Source organism: Octopus bimaculoides, chromosome 11 (assembly GCF_046866305.1).
Source record: "Octopus bimaculoides isolate indiv1 chromosome 11, ASM4686630v1, whole genome shotgun sequence".
Lineage (NCBI taxonomy): Eukaryota > Metazoa > Mollusca > Cephalopoda > Octopoda > Octopodidae > Octopus > Octopus bimaculoides.
Window position 1 is genome coordinate 56,314,602 of NC_142938.1, and position 22,956 is coordinate 56,337,557.

General features: G+C 36.7%; 1 protein-coding gene across 2 annotated transcripts in view; it reads left to right on the plus strand.

Moving 5' to 3' along the window:
- The window catches only part of LOC106868415 (bifunctional glutamate/proline--tRNA ligase), a 63,539-nt gene extending 40,790 nt beyond the window's left edge, over positions 1 to 22,749 (plus strand). For both annotated transcript variants that reach the window (XM_089360130.1, XM_052971851.2), the window contains 13 exons: positions 434 to 661; positions 3,880 to 4,095; positions 7,663 to 7,847; positions 8,646 to 8,697; positions 9,537 to 9,746; positions 11,597 to 11,749; positions 12,802 to 12,903; positions 14,800 to 14,955; positions 17,293 to 17,487; positions 18,054 to 18,227; positions 18,323 to 18,483; positions 21,142 to 21,285; positions 22,409 to 22,749. In XM_089360130.1, the coding sequence (XP_089216256.1) occupies positions 434 to 661; positions 3,880 to 4,095; positions 7,663 to 7,847; positions 8,646 to 8,697; positions 9,537 to 9,746; positions 11,597 to 11,749; positions 12,802 to 12,903; positions 14,800 to 14,955; positions 17,293 to 17,487; positions 18,054 to 18,227; positions 18,323 to 18,483; positions 21,142 to 21,285; positions 22,409 to 22,565 (2,133 nt within the window). In that variant the 3' untranslated portion in view covers positions 22,566 to 22,749. The remainder of the gene's footprint in view (positions 1 to 433; positions 662 to 3,879; positions 4,096 to 7,662; positions 7,848 to 8,645; positions 8,698 to 9,536; positions 9,747 to 11,596; positions 11,750 to 12,801; positions 12,904 to 14,799; positions 14,956 to 17,292; positions 17,488 to 18,053; positions 18,228 to 18,322; positions 18,484 to 21,141; positions 21,286 to 22,408) is intronic.
- The last annotated feature ends 207 nt before the right edge of the window (positions 22,750 to 22,956 follow it).

Sequence of the window (22,956 nt, forward strand, 5' to 3'; positions counted from 1 at the left end):
GCCATAGAAAATCTGCCCCAACAAATTCTGTCTGATGCAAGCAAACATGGAAAAGTACATGTTAAATGATGATGTTGTTGATAATATTTTAAGACAATTATTTATAAGTTTATTACCAAAAGGAAATTACTTAAATATTACTGAGTTGACAACTATCTTTACATTTCTGCTGTTTCACAATAAGTAGTTGACCTTGGCAAATGACCTTTTAAGATATTAACAACAACGTAAAACAAAGAGTTTGATTGCACTATTTAACCCTTTGAACCTGCAAGACTGTTTAACACTAAATTTGTCACTGAAATTGTTGCCAACTTTCACTTTACTGCATCTTTGTGCATAGCTTGTACAGCCCTACTAATTCCTACCACTGTGTGAGGCACCATCATATAGTTAATATAATTAATTTCATCTTTTATTTATATATTTCCAGCCTGAAATTGATGCAGCTGTGAAAATTCTCTTAGGTTATAAGAGTCAGTTTAAGGCTGTGAGTGGGTTTGATTGGAAACCAGGATGTACAAAATCCTTTGAAGGAAAAGGTGATGCTGCACAACCATCATCTCATCCCGTTTCTAATCAAAATGCATCAGACTTAAATAAACGTATCCAAGATCAAGGAAATAAAGTTCGCCAGTTGAAGTCTTGTAAAGCACCAAAGGTTTGTGCTTTATGATTCTAAGTTATCTTTTGTTGAATTTTGAAAATAAATGAAACTTAACCCTTTAGCATTCACATTACTCTGTCGAATGTAAGGTTTATTTATTTGCATTGTGCTGGTGCCACATAAAAAGTATCCAGTACACTCTGTAGAGTGCTTGGCATTAGGAAGGGCATCCAGCCATAGAAACCATACCAGAACAGACAATGGAACCTGGTGCAGCCCCTGGCCTTACCAGCTCTGGTCAAACTGTCCAACATGGAAAACAGACATTAAATGATAATAGTGAAGATTGTTTTGAATTAATCATGCATCATCTCATAATTTCAAGATTTCAATTTTAATGTTCACTGTTTAAATTATGGAGTGCTACATACTAAATTTGTTTTTTTCTTTTGAGTGATGTTAATTTCTTCATAAAATTTTGTGAGACCTGATAATTATGATTTCCAGGGACTTGCCATCTCCTTTCGAACAAGACACCTATTTCTGTCCCTCTATCTGACTTATCCCCCGGCATAAAGCCACCTCCTCCAATACTACCCCCTCCCTCCCACACGCACTCAGTTAAGAGCTCTTGCTTTGCAAGTTATTTCTTGATCTCATTAGTACTGGTACCACATAGAAAGTGAAGTGATTGTTGTTAGGAAGGGCGTCCAGCCACAGAATCCATGCCGAAATAAACATTGGAACTTGGAGCAGTCCTGTGGTTCATCAGCTCCTATCACACTGTCCAACCCAGTGTTTCTCAACCTTTTTACCCTTGCGTAACCCTTAAAATAAATAGGTGTCTCAAGGAACCCTTGTACAAAAAAATTATATACTATATATAGCTGCAGGTTCCAGGTTCAGTCCCACTGTGTGGCACCTTGGGCAAGTATCTTCTACTATAGCCTCAGGCTGACCAAAGCCTTGTAAGTAAATTTTATAAACGGAAACCGTCGTATATATATATCTATATATATGTTTGTATATCTGTGTTCCCCCAATATCGCTTGAAAGCCAATGCTGGTGTGCTTACATTATATATATATGGTTATATTTTTTTGATAACATATTAGGTTAGATAGGATGTCTCTATTACAATAACCAATAATATGTTGCACATGTATAGTAATATTATGATCATGAAATTAGCATTAGCTTGTCTCACTCTTTCTCGCAGAGCCTTAGGGATCTGCAGGCTCCCAGTTGAGAAATGCTGGTCTAACTCATGCCAGCATGGAAAACAGACATTAAATGATGTTTATGATGAAACTTTCAGAACTATTGCTAATACCAGCGAAGATATGTAATCTGTTACCACATGATTATATTAAAGAGTTAAATGAAGATGTTTATTAACAGAAATATTAAAATATCTTAAATCAAACATTAATGGTGTAATTAATTATAATTAAGAATGCTGTGAATTTATCATGGTTAGTAAATGAAAAACACAAACTTTAGATGAGCTTACTTTGTATCAGTTCAGATAAAGTTATTTGTGAATGGATAAATTAAGTGGTTGGCCTTTTTCATCATTGGTTGACAAAATTGTAGAGACAATAACTTGTGCCTGGGTTGTTTCCAGGAGCAAATCCTTAATCCCTAGTATACTTACCACCTCTCCACTCATGGATACGCCATGCAGGAAAGACAAGTCCATGGAACTATAGGAGATTCAGATTTTGGTTAAGTATAACTATGGATACCTGCCTTATTTTCTGTACAAGTTTACTCCCTTGGCCTTTTTTTTTTTTTAATGCTCAATAAATTACCCCAAAAGACAGCAGGGATTTGTTATTCTAATGGGCATGGTTTTTGCAGAACCAGTTCCTTTCTTGTTTGTATTGGTCTGGTGTAAAGAAGTGTCACAAGCCCAGTAGTTTTCAGGATATAGGATTTGCATGGAATTTACCTTCTCTTGGATGAGCAGCTAAAGATTTTAGGTTTTCATTTGCCCTGGGTCTGTTGGGATGTCTGTCAGTGATTGTCTTCTGAAGTAAATTAACCCTTTAACACTTACACTGGCCATATCAAGCCCAAATAGTCTACCTGTTCTATGTTCAAACTAACCAGATCTGACCTCTCACACCTATCTAACAATGTCATTCTAAAAATAAACAATCACATCATTGAAATCTCAAAGTTATGAGATAATACGTGGTTAATTCAAAACAATGTGAATAAATAAGCATTGCTTACAACAGAGTAATCTGAATGCTAAAGGGTAAATATGGAAAGTTAATCTACATAACTGTTCTATGCAATCTTGGTAAAAGTGAAGTTGTTACTCATGAAATTTTAATTAAATCAGTAGAAAGTTTTCCATTATATTTCTAAAGAATGCAACTTAAATTGGTTTATTTAACAAAAGAATAGTAGGATAGGTAATGTGCTTTAGTGAGAACTAACATAGGATATCAAAAAGTATTTGATCAAAAGTTACCTGTAATATTAGCAGCCTCTCTGGGAAAAATATGTCTTCTGCCTAATACTTAATAATTTTAATTTAACCCTCTCGGACCTGGGTCCCTGTGTCTAATTTTACCCTCCACCAGGGCTCCTGCGCAAAAAGTAAGTATTTGTATACACAGCTCAAGAGTAATAATTGCAGGTAAACTAATGGACAGAATCACAAAAAAAAAATTCAAAAGAATAATAATAAGCCTCTCTCTCAACTACTGTATTTGTTCACCTGCATCACTACTTTCCTCATCACTTTCACCAGTTTCATTGTCCGAATCACTCTCAATGTCTGCGTACGGGTAAACTCTTCGAAGAATAAATATTATCTATAATATCCTCAACTGTAAAATGTCTAGGCCATGTTCATATACCAAACAAAGTACTGGATTCATCACAGGCTCATTTCATCACAAAAATCTGTTTTTTTTGTGACTAAAAACAAAAGTAAACAACAGCCACAGGGGACGTAATTAACATTGAGTCATAAACTCACTTGACTACAAAGCTGCAATGTAATAGGTTGTCTATTTTTAGTATTTTATCTCCTTTTTCTGTGTTGTTCATTACCACTTTAATAGGAATCTAGTAGAGATTATATTTAGGCTATTTCCTCCATACCAGGAATACAATGCTATTGGGTTAATCTGTAGTCTTATTAATCCCTATACTTCATGAAATAAAAAGAATGTCAATAAACTGTTTTAGGGTTTCTTTGTTCTTTTTGCTGTTAAAAGATATCATTTCTCATTCTTCTTTTTCCCTTTCAGGAAGAAATAACCGCTCAAGTAAATATATTATTATCTTTGAAAGCTGAATATAAAACTCTGACCGGAACTGAATGGAAAGCTGAAGTATCACCTGTAAATGGTGATAAAGACAAACCTGCTGCTACCATTACTGATCCAGCCATTGCTGAAATAAATCAAAAGATTACAGAACAGGGGAATAAAGTGAGACAACTTAAAGCTGATAAAGCACCAAAGGTATCTTGGTATTTCTTAACCTGTATTCCTACAGTAATTCAGTTGATGAAGGAAACTAACAAAGTACTTTATTTTCCTGCATTATATATGTTCGTATCCCTTTTTTTCATAGACTTCACCAAAATATTAACTGTGTGGCTGTGTTGTTAAGAAGTTTGATTCCCAACCATATGGCTCCAGGTTCAGTCCCATTACATAGCACCTTGGGCAAACGTCTTCTGCTATAACCCCAAGCCAACCAAAGCATTGTGAGTGGATTCGGTAGGTAGGAACTGAAAAAAGGCAGCGAGCTGGCAGAAACGTTAGCATGCCAGGCAAAATGCTTAGCAATATTTTGTCTGCCGTTACATTCTGAGTTCAAATTCCGCCGAGGTCAACTTTGCCTTTCATCCTTTCGGGGTCAATTAAATAAGTACCAGTTACACTCTGTGTGTGTAGCCCCTTGTGGGCAGCAAAGAAATAAGAAACTGAAAAAAGCCTGTTGTATGTGTGTGTGCATACATATATGTATGCATCTGTCAGTTATCTGCCATAGGTCAACTTTGACTGTTCTGTTCAGGGACAGAATGCCTTTGAATGATGAGTAAAGCAGTTGGCATTATCCTCCACCAGTTTGCCTCTCTGTACCTCCACACCAAGTATGAAATAGTATACAAGAGTGCAATGAGCATGGTTGCTGAGGGTGTCTTGCAGTAGCAGCTCACTTGCTAGTTGACACCCAACCGTTGTCTGGTAGTACCAATCATCCACTTGGTCACAATAACCTTCAAGCCACCTTGTCAATTATCCAATGTCCTGCTACAGTTGTCTTCACCATATCTCTGGCATGGGAGGTTAAGGGGTTGTGTACTTGTCCTAGGTACCACTGCAGTCTATGGACAGAAGCGGCAACTTATTCTCCCTTTTATATTCTGCCATTGATGTGAGTATCCTGTGTAAAAGTGAGGGAGAGAGTCATGTATCTATGTCATGACATGATATGATTGTTGTAAACAAGTGTCACTGTCATACAAGCAGTGTCCTTCATTTTCAAATTTCTGTGAAACATATTTGGTCGTGGGGGAATATTACCTTACTTGAAAACAGTGAGGGTTGGTGACATAAAAAGCATCTTGTCATAGAAAATCTGCCTCGACAAATTCTGTCTGACCCATGAGAGTAGGAAAATAAACAATAATAATGAGTAGTCTTGATCAGCTCCATTTGAGTATTATATATAAAGTCTACAAATGGTCAATGAAAGATTTGGAAGCCTATTGGAATAGCACTTGAAACAGTTTTCATTCAGTTATGCAGTGATGAATTTTATAGAGTGAACGACATAAGAAGCATCAGATGTGGTGTGCAAGAAAGACGACTGCGCTAGTATGGCCATGTGTTACGTATGGATGAGGACTGCTGTGTGAAGAAGTGTCACACCCTAACAGTGAGATGGTGAAGCACGACTTGCAAACATTGGGCCTCACAAAGGCAATGACAAGTGACCAAGAGATGTGCTGTACTTGAGAAGACCTGGCAAGCCAAATGAGATCGTAGCCATGGCCTATGCCAGTGTCGCATAACTGGCCCATTTAAGAGTACCCATCAATTGTCGGGCAATATGCTGTGCTTGAGAAGACCTGTTGAGTCAAGTGAAATCATTGTCATGGCTAATGCCAGTACCACCTGACTGGCACCCATGCCAGTGGCACATAGTAAGCACCATTCGAGTGTGGCTGATGCCAGTGCCACCCTACTGGTCCCTGTGCTGGTGGAACGTAAAAAGCACCCTTTACACTCTTGGAGTAATTGGCATTAGGAAGGGCATCCAGCTGTAGATGTAAAACTGCAAATTAAAAGAAAATTTTCAATTGCAAGAGGGTACGAGATTACTGATATTTATTTTATCAATAAAGGGTATAAAGAAATGCTGATCTCTAATTGTGGAAGGGATAGATCTAAGAAGGTGTGGGACAAAGTTGTGAGAGATCTCACAGAAGAAATGACAAGGGACTGAGAATTATGATGGTTTGCTGTGCTTGAGAAGACAAGTCAAGCTAAGTAAAATTGTAGCTGTCCACACATACAGGTATGTCCTCTACATCCTTCTCTCAGCCAAGAGGTCCTTCCCTTGTGGGCTCAGTGTGTGGGTACTTGTGTCACATAAAAAGCACTCATGTTGGTGTCACATAAAAGCACCCAGTACACTCTTTAAACTAGTTGGCATTAGGAAGGGCATCCAGCCATAGAAACCATGCCGAAGCAGACAAATGGAGCTCAGACAGCTCTCCAGCTGGCCATCTCCTATTAAACCATCCAACTCGTGTGAGTTTGAAAAGCAGACATTAAATGATGAATGATGGTATAAAGGCCAGTTAATTGCTAACATTAACTTCAAAAACAAGTTTCATTTGGAAAGTACCTTTGGTATGAAGTTGTAAGCATAAGTGGAATCAACACTAGTCTGTGGCTATAACATTGTGAAGGCAGGAAAGAAATGGTAGAATCTGAATGCAGAATGTAGAAATTTGGAACTAAATACTAAAAAGTTGTAACAGTTCCTTTTTGCATTGAGAGAGTATTATTGATTGGTACATCTTTAGTATATTATTGATGTCATTAACCAGACATTAATTCTAAGCTGGCAGAATTGTTAGCATGCCAGATGAAATGCTTAGTGGCCTTTCTTACATCCTTATGTTCTAAGTTCAAATTCTGCTATGGTCATCTTTGTCTTTCATCCTTTCAGGGTTGATAAAATAGGTACCACTTAAGCACTGGGGTTGATGCTATTGACTTCACCCATCCCCTTCAAATTGCTGATCTCGTACAAAAATTAAAAAGAATTATTAACCAGAAGGTTTATTGTTCATACTTTCTTATCCCTCAATTCTATACCCCGCTTAGTTGTGGGATTTTGACTTGCAAGCATCTGCTGATCTTACTGGTGCTGGTGTCATGAAAAAACACCAATCCACTTTGTAAAGTGGTTGGCATTAGGAAGGACATCCAGCTGTAGAAGCCATGCCAAATCAGGTATTGGAGCATGACATAGCCCTCTAGCTTATTGGTTCTTGTTGAACCATCCAACCTATGCCAGTATGGAAAAGGGACATTAATGAAGAAGAGGAGGAATGAAAAGTAAAATTCATGTCTTTTATCTTTTACTTGTTTCTGTTATCTGACTGTGGCCATGCTGGGGCAACCACCTTGAGGAATATATAGTCAAATGAATCAACCCCAGTACTTTTGTTTTCAAGTCTGGTACTTATTCTATCAGTCTCTTGTGTCGACCTGCTCAGTTAAAAGGATGTAAACACACCAACACCTGTTGTCAAGCAGTGGTGGGGTACAAACAAAGACACACAGACATAGATATATATGTGTATATATACAATGGGCTTCTTTCTGTTATCATCTACCAAATCCACTCAAGGCTTTGGTCAGCCCGAGTCTTTCCCAAGGTGCCACAAATGGGGCTGAACTCAGAACCATGTGTTTAGAAAGCGCACTTCTTGCCATACAGCCACACCTGCACCCATAGTAGTAAGAAATTGAAAGTCTGTCTAATGTATTTGAAACCAACAGGAACAGGTTGATGCAGAAGTCAAAATCTTGCTCTCACTAAAAGCTGATTACAAGAGTAAGAGTGGCCAAGATTGGAAACCTCCCAAAGAAACTAAAGAGAAACAATCAGCCCCCAAAAAAGAGAAAGCCACTGTGAATAAAAACAATGAAGAACATTCTGGAAAAGAGATGAAGAAAATAACCAGGTAATTTATCACCGTCATTTTTGTTGTTATTGTTATAGTGGTTAAGAGCGCGGGCTACTAACCCCAAGATTCCGAGTTCGATTCACGGCAGCGACCTGATTAATAATAATAATAATAATATAATAATAGTAACATCGTTAGGAATGAGAACCCAGGTTCGAAATTTCCCCAAGACACCTGATGAAGGTTGGAGGGTATATCAAAATCAAAAACGCACAATGCGCAAAATTAAAAATATAAAATGGCAACAATTTACTCATTACACTCTGTATATTTATGTGTGTGTGCTTTTGTGTCTGTTCCCCCCCCCTCCCCGCACCACCATCACCACTGCTTGACAACCAGTGCTTATGTCCCCGTAACCTAGCAGTTCAGTAAAAGAGTCCGATAGACTATGTACTAGGCTTAAAAAGAAGTCCTGAGGTTGATTTGTTTGAATAAAACCCTTTGAGGCAGTGCTCCAGCATGGCTACAGTCAAAATGACTGAAACAAGTATAAGAATATGTGTGTGCATGTTTATGTAGTACAGTCTTCTTGCTTTGACATTATATGATAGTTGTAAACAAGTGTCACCTTCATGTAAGTGATGACCTCCATTTCCAGTTTTCTGCCAAGCCATAGTGAAATATTATCTTGCTTAGAATCAAATGAGGGTTGGCAACAAGAAGAGTACCCTGCCATAGAAAATCTGCCTCCACAAATCTCATTTGACCCATGCCAGCATGGAAAAATGGATGTTAAAACAATGACAATGAGTTTTTCATCATTTTTTTTTTTTCGTTTCTTGTTCGTTCTAGGCTTGGACTTGAAGCCAAGAAAGAAGAATCACTTTCTGATTGGTATTCTCAGGTATGTCATTTATATAATTGAAATACCTAGAGCATTCTAGAATAAAATGTTTTTTAATAATTTTGAGAGGTTTGCTGATGACCTTTTACAACTTAGATTTACGTTAATAAATTAAGGTTTTCATTATAAATATACAAAGATAGAAATATTAATAGAAAGTTATTGTAAAAACTTCCAAATGTAACATTGATAATATTGTTCATGTCATAAGAATTTTAAAAACTTCAAGAGAATGTGAAATTATTTGATTTTAACCATGGAACTTGAAGCAGATAAAGCTATAAATAACAGCATGTAAATATTGGGTTAAAGACCCTTTTAGATCAATAAAAGTCAAAGGCTACCCATGGGATTCATGCCCAGAGGAAAAGTTTGCATTGGTCCAATAGTAGAACAGGTGACCTTCAACTTTTTCTGTCCAAAGACTCTTTATAAACCCAATATATGTTTGCTGTTATTTATAGTTTTATCTGCTTCAAGTTCAGTTGTTAAAAATGAATTCTTTAATATCAATAAATGGTATGAATTATATTAACCCTTTAGCATTTAAACCAACCCTATCTGGCTCAAATATGCTACCTGTTTTATGTTCTAACCAGCCAGATCCAGCCTATTACACCTACCCTTTAATGCCATTCTAAAAATATACAGTCACACCATCAAAATCTTGAAGCTACAAAATAATGCATGATAAATTAAAAACAATGTGAATGAAAAGGCATTACATTTGAGAGAATAATCTAAATGCTAAAGGGTTAAATCTATTTTTAAATGTTCCCTTTTTTTTTGTTTTGTCATATCTGACTTTAATTCTAAATCTTTGTATTAATCAATTATAGGTGATTACAAAAGCTGAACTGATTGAATATTATGATGTCAGTGGTTGTTACATCTTGCGTCCATGGGCATACAGCATCTGGGAAGCCATTCATGATTTCTTCGATAAAGAGATTAAGAAATTAGGTGTTGAAAATGCATATTTCCCCCTCTTTGTATCTGCTCAAGCTCTACAAGTTGAAAAAACACATATTGGAGATTTTGCTCCTGAGGTATTTCAACTTGATATTCTTTCATCACTAGTCAATATTATCAAATTCTTTTGTCTTCATTTTTGCAATTTTTTTCCTTTGAAAGTATGTTTTTTGCCACTGTATCTTGGACTACAAGAATAGTTAGATATAACCCAGAGTCCAAGTAAACTGGTAGCAGTCTACATCAGCAATGGTTATGTTGTGACATGACTTTGGATAAATTTATGTATTGTTGGGGGAATAAAGGAATGTAACATTTCAAGACTGACTTTTCTTTTGAGAAGGAGAAGACAAATACTTTTCAACTGAGCCGGGTTTTAGTCATTACTGAGAGTATATAAGGATGGATATGTATGTATTTATGTCATAAGAACTGAGAAACTTCAAGAGGCATGACATAATCATTTTTTGTGATGGAACTCAATGTAGATAAAACAGTAAATAATAGTAAGTATTAAATTACAAAAAAGAAGTTGCAGATTGTGCATGGGATGCAAACCCACATTTTATGTAGACATGGCAGATGTTCTACCGTTGTACCAAAGCATTCCTTCAAATTTCTCCATCCATGGGCAGCCTTTAACTTCTTTCTATCCAAGGTTTTTTTTTTAACCTAATATTTACTTGCTATTATTCATAGCTTTATCTGCTTCAAGTTCTACTGTTAAAAACGATATACAAGTATACACACACAATCTTCACAAACTTTTTCTCAGTGTTTTAAGTGACCATTCAATAGACAGTTGTGATAATGAAATAGTATATTACTCTTATTGTGTGGTACCTTGAGCAAGTGTCTTCTACTATTGCCTTATGCTGTTCAGGGAATATATTCAGTTTAGGAAACAAATAAGTGATCTCTCTTTAATTTACTGTGAAATTCTAAAATGTCATCAGAATTCTGAACTGTTTATCTTTCCACACTCTAGGTTGCATATAATGTATATGCATATACCATATTTGCTCGTGTATAAGTTGCAACCCAGTTTTTTCAGTTGAAATCGTGTCTAAATCAGTGTGGCATATACACAAAGAAATACAGTATGTGTGCATGAATAAATATATATATATATATATATATATATATATATATATATATATATATATATATATATATATATATATAAATGATGTACCTGGTGTAAGAGAAAATCCATACGATGTACCCGGTGTAAGCTATGGACACATAAAAGGTGCAGCAATATCAAAGGAAGGTTAACAGGGAAAATAGTTTTTGTGTGTGGCAGATGCACTGGGGCAATAAACACTGAAGATATACAGAAAACAGATTCCATCACATGCCAGGGGAAGAAACTAGAAATAGTTAATAGCTTCCACTACCTAGGCGACCAAGTCTCTAGTGGGGGTGGTTGCTCTGAGAGTGTAGCGTCTAGAGTAAGAATAGCCTGGGCAAAGTTCAGAGAGCTCCTACCTCTTCTGGCAACTAAGGGCCTCTCGCTCAGGGTAAAGGTAGACTGTATAATGCATGTGTGCGAACTGCCATGCTACACGGCAGTGAAACATGAGCCATGAATGCTGAGGACATACGTAGGCTTGAAAGAAATGTCCCACTGTCTAGGCGAGCAGGCCAGTACTCTCCCTGATAGGACGGCCAGTCTGTCATGGTGTTACCCATTTACAGCTGAGTGGACTGGAGCAATGTGAAATGAAGTGTTTTGCTCAAGAGTACAATATGCAACTAGTTCAAGAATCGAAACCACAATCTTACGATTGTGAATGCAACTCCCTCTAAACAGTTGGACGGACACACACACACACACATATACACATATAACTATTTATATTTACTGCATATAAAACTACAGTGCTAGGACTTTTTAATATTTCAACCCAATCATTGTTTCTAGGTTGCTTGGGTAACAAAGTCCGGACAAAGTGAACTCGTTGAGCCTGTTGCCATTCGACCAACCAGTGAGACTGTCATGTACCCTTCATACAGGAAATGGGTTAAATCTCACAGAGATTTACCGATACGGCTTAACCAGTGGTGCAATGTTGTGGTAAGTTTTTGTTTTTTTTTCCAATAATTAGCATATAACTGTTTGTTTTTTATGGGTTTGCTCTGGCACCCCATTCACTACCATCTTGTCTTATTCTCAGCCATTTCCTTCACACCTTTATATAATGCTTGGTAACCATAGGGAAATATTGTAGATGAGGTTTGGCAACAGGGAGGGCATTTGACCATTGAAAATTCATTTCATTGAATTTCTCTGACCCATATAAGCATGGAAAAGTGGACATTAAAATGATGATGATGATGTAGTAGTTGTAGTATTTTAATGCTGAGTTTTAATAATCTTCTCAGTAGGCCTAGCATAGAGATGAGTATCATTTCAGATGTATTAATTAAGAAAGAATATTAAATCAACAACAATAAAGAAACATCAAATTTAACCCTTCAGCATTTAAACCAGCCATATCCAGCCCAGATATTCTACCTGTTTTGTGTTTAAACTGGCTAAATCTGGCATTTCACTCCTACCCTACAATATCATGCTCAAGATAAACAATCCATTATCAAAATCTTGAACCCACAAGATAATGCATGATTAATTCAAAACAATGTGAATAAATAAGTATTACATTTGACAGTAATCTGAATGCTAAAGAGTAAAAACTTCTAATTTTCAGTCTGTATTTAATCTCTGTGGCAATGGGATAATGAATATCAACATTGATTAAGTAGTTGTCATGAGTTCAATCTGTAGGTCAGTCAAGCTTATATTTTTGTTGAAGTATAACAAATTGATACAGACAACGGAATGAGAACAATCTACTCTTGTGGATTCAAATAAAGGGTTAGGTTCCAAATTTCAAGAACCTTACTGAATATGATCGGTACCAAAGTTGGCCAGATGGTATAATGACTAAAATGCTATGATTATAAGAACCAAGATGGAGAGACTAGTCCAAATGTATTGCTATATTGTAATGTTTTAAAACATTATCTGCCAATAGATTCTGAACATTTTCCTTCAGTTTTTACTCCCAATATGAAGTTTAAATATTTTAATGAAATTGCTTTCACTAAACCTTCTTATTCTAATAGCGCTGGGAATTCAAACACCCGCAACCTTTTCTTCGCACGAGAGAATTCCTCTGGCAAGAAGGGCACTCAGCATTTGCTACTATTGAAGAAGCAAAGGAAGAAGTAAGTCTACACGTTTCTTTATTGTCATTATTATAAAAGCAGCGAGTTGGCAGAATCATTAGTGTGCCAGACAACATTTCTTCTGGCTTTCTATTTTCTGAATTCAAATCCCACCGAAATCACCTTTCATCTTTTCAGATTCAGGGCCTTGTGCCAAAAATTGTTCCTGGTTTGAGAAGAATTTGGCATAACTTGAAGAACCTATGGAGAAATGTTCAAGTTTCCAAAAGCATTCATAAAAAAGCGCCTTCAGAAAGCGCAAGCCTCCGTCAAGGCAACACCAACAATTAGCCACAGATGATTTTTAAAATGAGAATATCTGAAATAAACTCGACTGCTCTCACAAACGTGAATGCTAAAAATGAACACAGCCGCTCTCAAAAATTAAGTATAAAAAAAAACGAAAAAATAATCCAGAATCCTTGTTCAGTACTGGATCAATCCCAAAATCTAATCAGTTTCTGCCAGTCATGAGGCCAAACATCCCTGAAAGTTTCATCTGAATTCATCTAGCGGTTCTTGAGATATCTTGTCCATGGACAAACAAACATGACTGAAAACAATACCTCTGCCAACGCGGAGGTAATTAATGAGATTGATCAAGGTTAACAAGGATGATCATTGGAAAGCCTGTTTAGAAACATTAAAGGTTAGTCAAGTGAGATGACCAGTGGAACTATGATCTTCTGGTTTTATATAGGCCAAGTGGTGGAGGAAAATGTTTCTCAGGAAATTTTGGTCATCAACAAGAATCAACTGACTGATTTGATCCAGAAAATTTTCAACCTAGTAGCTCTGGACAGCTTCCAGGAATCTCTGGCCTGGCAGTGCTACCATAGATATTACTGGTTAGAGCTAAATTCTACTTGCACAAATGTGCCTTCAACCAGATCTGTTTTAGATGTACACAAAACACCAGATGCATTTTTCTACTGTCTGTACATTGCCAACTTGTATATAGTTTTCGGTGAATTTTTCATGGATCCAGCTAGTTATTATTATTGTTATTGTTATCATTATTATATCCGCCTTAGTGAAGGTGGAGGTATCATTTTCAGTTATGTTTGTTTGCCTGTGGACAAGGATTCCAGCTTATTTTTCCTGTTTTTTAACTTAATTTTTGAGAGCAGTCGGGTTCATTTTTAGTATTTTCGTTTGTGAGAGCAGTCGAGTTTGTTTCAGATATTCTTATTTTAAAATCATCTCTAGCTAATGGTTGAGAGGGCGTTGGTGCTGCCTTTGTGGAGGTTTGCACTCTCTGAGTGCTCTTGTTATTATTATAATTAAGGTGGCTGTAACGGGCAAAATACTTAACATTTCATCTGTCTTTACATTCTGAGTTCAAATTCTGCTAAGGTTGACTTTGCCTCTCAGAGTTGCTAAAACAAGTACTTGTTGTACACTAGGGCTGATATCATTGACTTATCCCTTCCCTGAAATTGCTGACTGTGTGCCAAAATTTGAAACCATTGTTATTAAGGTGACAAGCTGGCAGGTTCATTACCATGCTGAACAAATACTTAGCAGCATTTCTTCTGACTTTTACGTTTCTGGGTCCACTTTGCCTTTCATCCTTTCGGTGTCAATAAAATAAGTACCAGTTGAGCACTGGAGCCAATGTAATCAACTTACACCTTCCCCTCAAAAACCACTGACCCTCTACCAAAATTTGTCTGTTGCTCCATTCTGAGTTCAAATTCCACTAGGGTCGACTTTGACTTCCATCCTTTCGGAGTAGATAAAATAAGTACCAGTTGAATACTGGTGTCAATGTAATCAACTCATTCCTTCCTCAAAAGTTGCTGCCCTTGTAGCAAAATTTGAAACCATTATTATTATTATTATTATTATTATTCATTTTCTTTGAAAAGACATTTTCAACTTGTTTTCCAACAGGTGATGACAATCCTAGGTTTATATTCCCGTGTTTACACAGATTTATTGGCCATCCCTGTTATTGCTGGTAAAAAGACTGAGAAAGAAAAATTTGCTGGAGGAGATTATACAACAACAGTTGAATGCTACATTTCTGCCAGTGGTCGAGCCATTCAGGTAAATTTCACTTTCATTCATTATGTTTCTGTCATTAACAGTGTTGACTGATCTCAACATCTATTATTTTTTGTATAAGTCTAAGTCCCTTGGCTTCTCAAGATAAGCTTGGACAGTTGCTGTGCTGATGATGGCTATTGAGCCAGAAACATGTATCCACAACTGTCCTCTTATCTCCAGACAATAAGCCTGTCCTTTTCCTTAATGGTATATCAACTTTGAAGAATTCTTGAATCTTGATTTCATCTCCTCTTAAGTGACACTGGTCATAGCTTGCTATTTGGTAATTATGATACATCTTCTAGAAGCAGAGGTAGTTGTAATTAATCAAAAATTTACATTGTATGGTATTTGATTTAACTGTATTTTTCTGTGTTGCTCAAATACATCTTAATTCCTCTTTGTTTTTAACCTTTTAGCATTCAGATTTCTCTGTCAAATATGTTTACTTATTCACATTGTTATGAATCTGTCATGCTTTACCTTGCAGCTTTGACAATTCATTGATGTGATTGTTTAATTTTAGAATAATATTGTAGTGTAAGTGTGAGAGGCCAGATCTGGTCAGTTTGAAGATAAAACAGGTAGATTATTTTGGCCAGATATTGCCAGTTTAAATGCTAAAGGGTTAAATTATCCCAAACAGACTGATTCTATGCCTACATATTATAGTTCTGTGATGCCAGCCACTACAGTCACACATTAAACAATTATTCCCTAATATCTCTCAGACTATCGACCTATTATACTCTCCATACATTAGTATATTAGTATATATCAGCAACACAACCAATGTTTCCACAAAATAGACTCTATCAACCGCAATCAAACACACTTATTACTCTAATTATCAACAACACTACATCATCATCATCATCATTATCATCGTTTAACGTCCGCATTCCATGCTGGCGTGAGTTGGTTGTTTTGACTGAGGATATACATAAAAACTAAAGCACAGAATTAATTAAACACACTTTGGTTCTTCTTCAGAATCATTATTATCATTTTATGTTTATTTCCCCTCCCTACCCACCCCCCATGTTGGCATAGGTTGGACAAGTCTTTCACTTGTCATCACTCATTGCAATCCTCATCCTCTGGCACACACAGCAACAAAGAATACCTGACAGTTTTTTTGTTATTTTATTATGCTTGCTGGCTATAGAGAGATTTTCTGCAACCAGACTTTGGAGTTACATCCAACTAAAATGAGAAAGGAGCAAACTTCCATGTTAGATTACAAACAACACATAAGATTCACTAAAGATATGAGAATATTGTCACCCTCACAATGCTTTTTCCCCCAGATTGAAAGAAAATATTCACTATAGAAAACACTACCCTTTGCATCATTACATACACACACTCACACACATCTTAATCATCATCATCATTGTTGTTTAACGTCTGCTTTCCATGCTGGCATGGGTTGGACAGTTTGACTGAGGGCTTGCAAGCCAGAAGGCTGCACCAGGCTCCAATTTGATCTGACAAAGTTTCTACAACTGGATGCCCTTCATAATGCCAACCACTCTGAGAGTGGAGTAGGTGCTTTTTACATGCCACTGGCATGAAGGCCAGTCAGGCGGCACTGGCAATGACCACACTCGAATCGTGCTTTTTATGTGCTACCAGCATGAGACCTGTCAGATGGCACTGGCACCAACCATGCTGGAATGGAGCTTTTTACGTGCCACCGGCACAGGTGCCAATCAGGCAGTGCTGTCATCAGCCACAACAATGACTTCACTTGACTCAACAGGTCTTCACAAGTGCAGTTTACTGCCCAATGATCGAAGAGTACTTTTTAATGGGTCGGTTATACTGCACTGGTATAGGCCACGGTTATGGTCTCACTTGGTTTGCCAGGTTTTCTCAAGCACAGCATATCTCCAAAGATCTCGGTCACTTGTCATCGCCTCCTGAACCAGCTACAAATGTTTAGACATTACTTTAGAATATTTCAACAATATTCTAAAAACGGCCACTTTCACCTAATCATATCAAATACAACACACACACCACGAGAAAACCAAAATAACTACAACAACAAGCAATGGGGGAGAAAATTCTGTGAATTTTAATGTTTCAGTAAGAACTACAATTGGGTCACTCTTATTTTTTTATGTCTGCAGTGTTAGTTACTGTAAATCTACCAGAGCTGTATATTTTTACTTTTAATTAACAAAATTACAGAAAACATAGACTTGAAATAAAAGGTTGCTTTTGATCAACAAAATTGTCTTACCTTCAAATGTCCTCAACTTATTTCCATCTTTTTACATCGAATGTCAACTAGTTAATGGTTTTAACTTTTTTCTAATATTTTTACAGGGAGCAACTTCGCATCATTTAGGACAGAACTTTTCAAAAATGTTTGAAATTCAGTTTGAGCATCCTGAGACTCAAGAAAAACAATACGCTTACCAGAATTCTTGGGGTTTAACTACGCGAACCATTGGAGTTATGTGTATGGTTCATGGAGACAATGTGGGTTTGGTACTTCCACCAAGAGTAGCATCTGTACAGGTTGGTTTCTATTCAGACGAGTTACTAATTTATTCAAATCTCTCTCCAGTTTGTCAGTGGTTAATTTTATCTCAACCCTCTATATTTATAAATCTCTAGCAGTGGTCTGCCCTTGGGCAGGTCCTGTGCATGTGAATCTTCTCCAACACTCACTATATTAAAAGGTTGGGGAACGTACCCTTGCCTGCCACTGTTAAGTAGATTACTGGAACTTTGGCTACTGTGACTAGACTTGAGATGAATACTGGAATGGTTTCCCGTTGCCGTCTCCAAGCAGGTGGGATTCAAACTCTGAATGTAGAGGGCTGGAAGATATACCGTAAAGCATTTCTGTCGATGCACCAACTCTACCATTTTCCCACCTACAGAGCATCATAAAATGAAGTGTTTTGCTCAAGAACACAATGCACCATCTGATTCTGGAACCAAACCCAAGGTCTAGCTATCACAAGTGAAACACCATAACCACTAGGTCACATGCCTCCACATATTTATTTATAAGAATGAAGAATAACTTCACCAATCCATGCAGATTTACTTAAAGTAAATGTTGTTTCTGTTTGTAGGTTGTGATTGTTCCATGTGGAATAACAGCTACTTTAGATGCTGAAAGCCGATCCAAACTCTTAAAAATGTGTGAAAATATAAATACAACTTTGAAACAGAATGACATTCGTTCAAAAGCTGATATACGAGACAATTACTCTCCTGGCTGGAAGTTTAACCATTGGGAACTTAAGGTATTTTCCTGCTTTTAGTTAAATATCACACCTCTCTCTCTCTCTCTCTCCCCCCCCCCTTATTTTGAGAGTCATGCATTTTCTTCTTTTTGCAGGGTGTCCCAATACGTATCGAGATTGGTCCTCGTGATATGAAACAAAACCAATTTGTTGCTGTCAGAAGAGATACTGGTGAAAAAGTTGAGATGGTCAATGATAACATTGGCAAGAAAATCCAAGAATTACTAAATAAAATTCAAGACAATTTATATGCTAAGTAAGTACTAAAATATACTGTCTTAGTAACATAAAGTGCACTTAGTAGTATTTAGTTGTGCACCAATATATTTTTTTTCTTTACAAAGGACTTTTAATGATTTAGAATCGAGTAAATAATTTTTGAAGATTTTAAAAACCAGAGGGCGCTTCTCTCGTGATTAATTTATCAAATATCTTTTAAAAATATTTGTTAATGACCAAAGTCAGCTGTTGCAAGAAAGTAGCGCTGTGGCTGTCAAATTGATTTTATTCTTATGAAAATGAGACAAAGATGTCCAATTTTGATTACTATTATGGAAGGATTTTCTCTGGCATCTATTTATGATTAGGAAATTCAGCCTGGTCGCCCATCAAGGTAGTTAAGAACCACAACTAAGAAAGTTGTTGTTGAAAGAAAGACTTCCAAATACACAAGCATTTAACAATATAATCAAAGAAATGTTGTAAACCACTGACTAGTTTTTGCTCCTGGAGTGATGACCCAACCAAGAAGCAACAATAAAGTATATGTGGTGTATGTAACGCTTTTAATTTTCCAACACATGATCATTTGATCAACCTCTCTCTTCCTTACATTCTGTATCATCTCAGTCTGTCACCTTCATCATTTCAACTCTTGTGCTTGCTGCTAGGTTAAAAGCCATGTCATTTGCCATTGCATTCCGCTTACACAAGAGAGTTCCAGAAAAATTTAGTAAGAGTACTTAATGGAACACGGTATGATAAGAGAAAGTGTGTGAGACTCTTCAAGCAAGCTTAATACATAATCAGTGAAATTAATGTCTTCAAGCAGGGTTGGTACATAATCAGCTGGTCTAAATGAGCATGTTTTTGTAGAAAAAGAAGAGATGAACAGAAGACACCATCTAACATTCACAGTGGCTGAACAGCATATGTGAATAAAAATTTAACAATAATGTTTGAATGGCATCTAAATGTATGTATCATCATCATCATCATCGTTTAACGTCCGCTTTCCATGCTAGCATGGGTTGGACGATTTGACTGAGGACTGGTGAAACCAGATGGCTACACCAGGCTCCAATCTGATTTGGCAGAGTTTCTACAGCTGGATGCCCTTCCTAATGCCAACCGCTCCGAGAGTGTAGTGGGTGCTTTTATGTGCCACCGGCACGAAGGCCAGTCAGGCAGTACTGGCAATGGCCACGCTCAAAATGGTGTATTTTATGTGCTACCTGCACAAGAGCCAGTCAAGAGGCACTGGCAATGATCTCGCTCGAATGTCTTTACGCAAGCCATCCCCAGAAATTGTAAAGTTTACCATTTTTAGAGAATTAAATAGTTTTATTTGTGTTCTCTTGAATAGTGAAGGTATACCCTTTACTTGTTCCAATCATCAGACCACGGCCATGCTAGAACACTGCCTTGTAGAATTTTTAGTCAAATGAATTGATCCCAGTACTTATTTTTTTTAAAGCCTGGTACTTATTCTTTCAGTTTCCTTTTGTCAAACCACTAAGTTATGGGGACATAAACACACCAACACCAATTGTCAAACGACACACACACACACACACACACGTGATGGGCTTCTTTCAGTTTCCATCTACCAAATCCACTCACAAGGCTTTGATCAACCCAATACTATAGAACTATAGTAGAAGACACTTGCCTCAGGTGTCATGCTGTTGGACTGAACCTGGAACTATGTGGTTGGGAATCAAACTCCTTACCACACAGCCACACCTGAAACTTCAGTTATGAAGGTGTCATTTTCACAGTGTCAGATGTCTTCCAAGTCTCTGTTCATAGAGGATATCAATGTTTGCCATGACATGTTGTTGATGTTGTCTTTTAACTAAAACAGTTGTTGGGAATCAGAAATTTCTTGGAGTTACAACTCGAGAAGAAGCTCATTTTGCAACCGTGTTGTTTCGGGTTTAGTCCCATTGCATGGCACCTTGTACAAGCATCTTCTATTAAAGCCCCGAACTGACCAGTGCCTTTTTTGAGTGAATTTCATTGATGGAAACTGTGTAGAAGTCTGTTATGTTTGTTCCTCACCCACTGCTTGACAACAAGTGTTAGTTTGTTTACATCCCTGTAACTTAGTTGTTTGACAAAAGTGACCAGTAGAATAGATACCAGGCTTTAAGAAACAAATACTGAGGTCAATTTGTGTGACACCCTTCAGAGTGGTGCCTTAACATGGCCACAGTTCAATGACCAAAAGAGATAAAAACATAGAAATACTCTGCTAGTGTTTTTTTTTCTTTTTTTTTTTTTTTTTGCGCTTAGCTCACTACAATGTTAGTAGGGGAAATTACTTAGAGAAAAAGAAATATCTTGTGTGCAATTTTACAGACCAGCTCTGCTTATAAATACAAGGAAAATAGTTATTTAAACCAGCTACATCAGGCTCAAATATTCTACCTATTTTATGTTCAAACTGGTCAGATCTGACCTTTCACACCTTCCTACAATGCCATTCTAAAAATAAACGATTACATCATTCAAAACTATGTGAATAAATAAGCATTAGGTTTGACTGAATTACCTGAATGCCAAAAGGTTAAAGCAATCACAGAAATAATGGTAAATATATTCCTGTAAATTTGTATTTTTTCCCTCCAAAAATTGTTTGTTTTTTGGTTTTATCTAATGATTGGACTCAATTCTGTTTTCCATTTTTCAGCGCCAAGAAAGAACATGATGAACATCTCTGTATCTCATATAACTGGAATGATTTTTGTAACTCCCTTGATCAGAAGAAAATTATCCAATCTCCATTTTGTGGAGAAATAAGTTGTGAAGACAAAATAAAGAAGGACAGTGCAAGGTATGTTGTTTTATCCTCTGAATATAAATTATGAAGTGTTCTCCATCTTTCTTTCTCAGTCTGACCTCTCTCGACTTCTCTCAGTTAATTTTATGCAGGTGGCACATAAAACACACCTGGCACACTCTGTTAACTGGTTGGCGTTAGGAAAGGCATCCAGCCATAGAAACTATGCCTCAACAGACAGCTCCATGTCAAACCATCCAACTCATGCCAGCATGAAAAGCAGACGTTAAACGATGATGATGGTGATTCAAAGGACTCCACCCTGACTCATCTTAACCACCATCTTCTTTCACCATTTCTCTTACATTCACCTTGTAATTTGAGTCTAGGTCCCCTGCTGGTATATCTCTCTTTTCCAACTGAAGTAACCTTATATCTCCCTCACAACAAGATCTCTGTACCCATTCCTCTATCATACCTCTCATGACCTAGCATAAAGCCACCTCCCTCAGTACAGCTTCACCCCTTAATTGAAGTGGTCTTGTCTTGCAAGTTGTGACCTCACTCATACCAATAGCACATGAAAAGCACCCAGTATACTGTCAAATGGTTAATGTTAGGGAAAGGCATCCAACCATAGAAACCATGCCAAACTAGATGGAGCTTCATAGAGTCTTTTGGCTCACCAGCCATTTAAGCATGGAAAATAGATGTTGAATGATGATTATGTATGGATCTCTCTCTCATTTTAATGCCATTATTAATACTTCATAACTAATATAATTCAAAAGATTTTTACTTAATTCCAATTTTTATTATCATTATTTTATTTCATGTTTGAAGTTAGAGTAATTTTTAAAATTGTGTCTAACCCTTTAGCATTCAGATTACTCTGTCAAATGTAATACATATTCATTCACATTGATTTGAATTAATCATGGATTATCTCATAGCTTTGAGATTTCCATATGATTTGTTGATTTTTACAATAACATTTTTAAGTAGGTGTGATAGGTCACATCTGGCTAGTTTGAATATAAAACTGGTAGAATATTTGGGCAGGATATGACAAGTTTAAATGCTAAAGGGTTGAATACATTTTCTAATATTGTTCTCTAATGTCATATTCTCTAACAGCATTCAGTATTGAATTAATGATTAATTCTTACTTTTTCAGAGATGTAGTTGTTGAAGAAGGAGCTCCAGCGATGGGAGCCAAAGGATTATGTATTCCATTTCAACAGCCCGCTGAACTTAAGCCTGGTACTTTGTGTATCCACCCCGATTGCAAAAAGAATGCAAAATATTTTACTTTGTTTGGCCGCAGTTATTAAAACCCTGTCAAACTATTTTTCTATAACTATCAATTAAAAACAAAAATAATCTATATTTAGACTGGACTCATTTCTTTTTAACCTGAACCTCATTAACATAATAACTGCTTCTGTAATTCTCTTCTTAAATTAAACCCTTCATTACTGTCTCATATTCAAATAAATATGAATTGAAATTTCTAAATATTTCTCTGTGTATACTTTAGTTGTTCTTTGACTTTATTTGTTATTGGCAGGGTGAGGATTTAGTAATTTTCTAAGGTACATATGATGGCTCAATCAAGTCCTTAAAAGACATCATACATGTGATCAGTACTGTGAGAGGGACAACAATGACGTCAGAAGCTCCACCAATGTTCAATATGATAGTGGATAAAAAACTGTGGCTTGG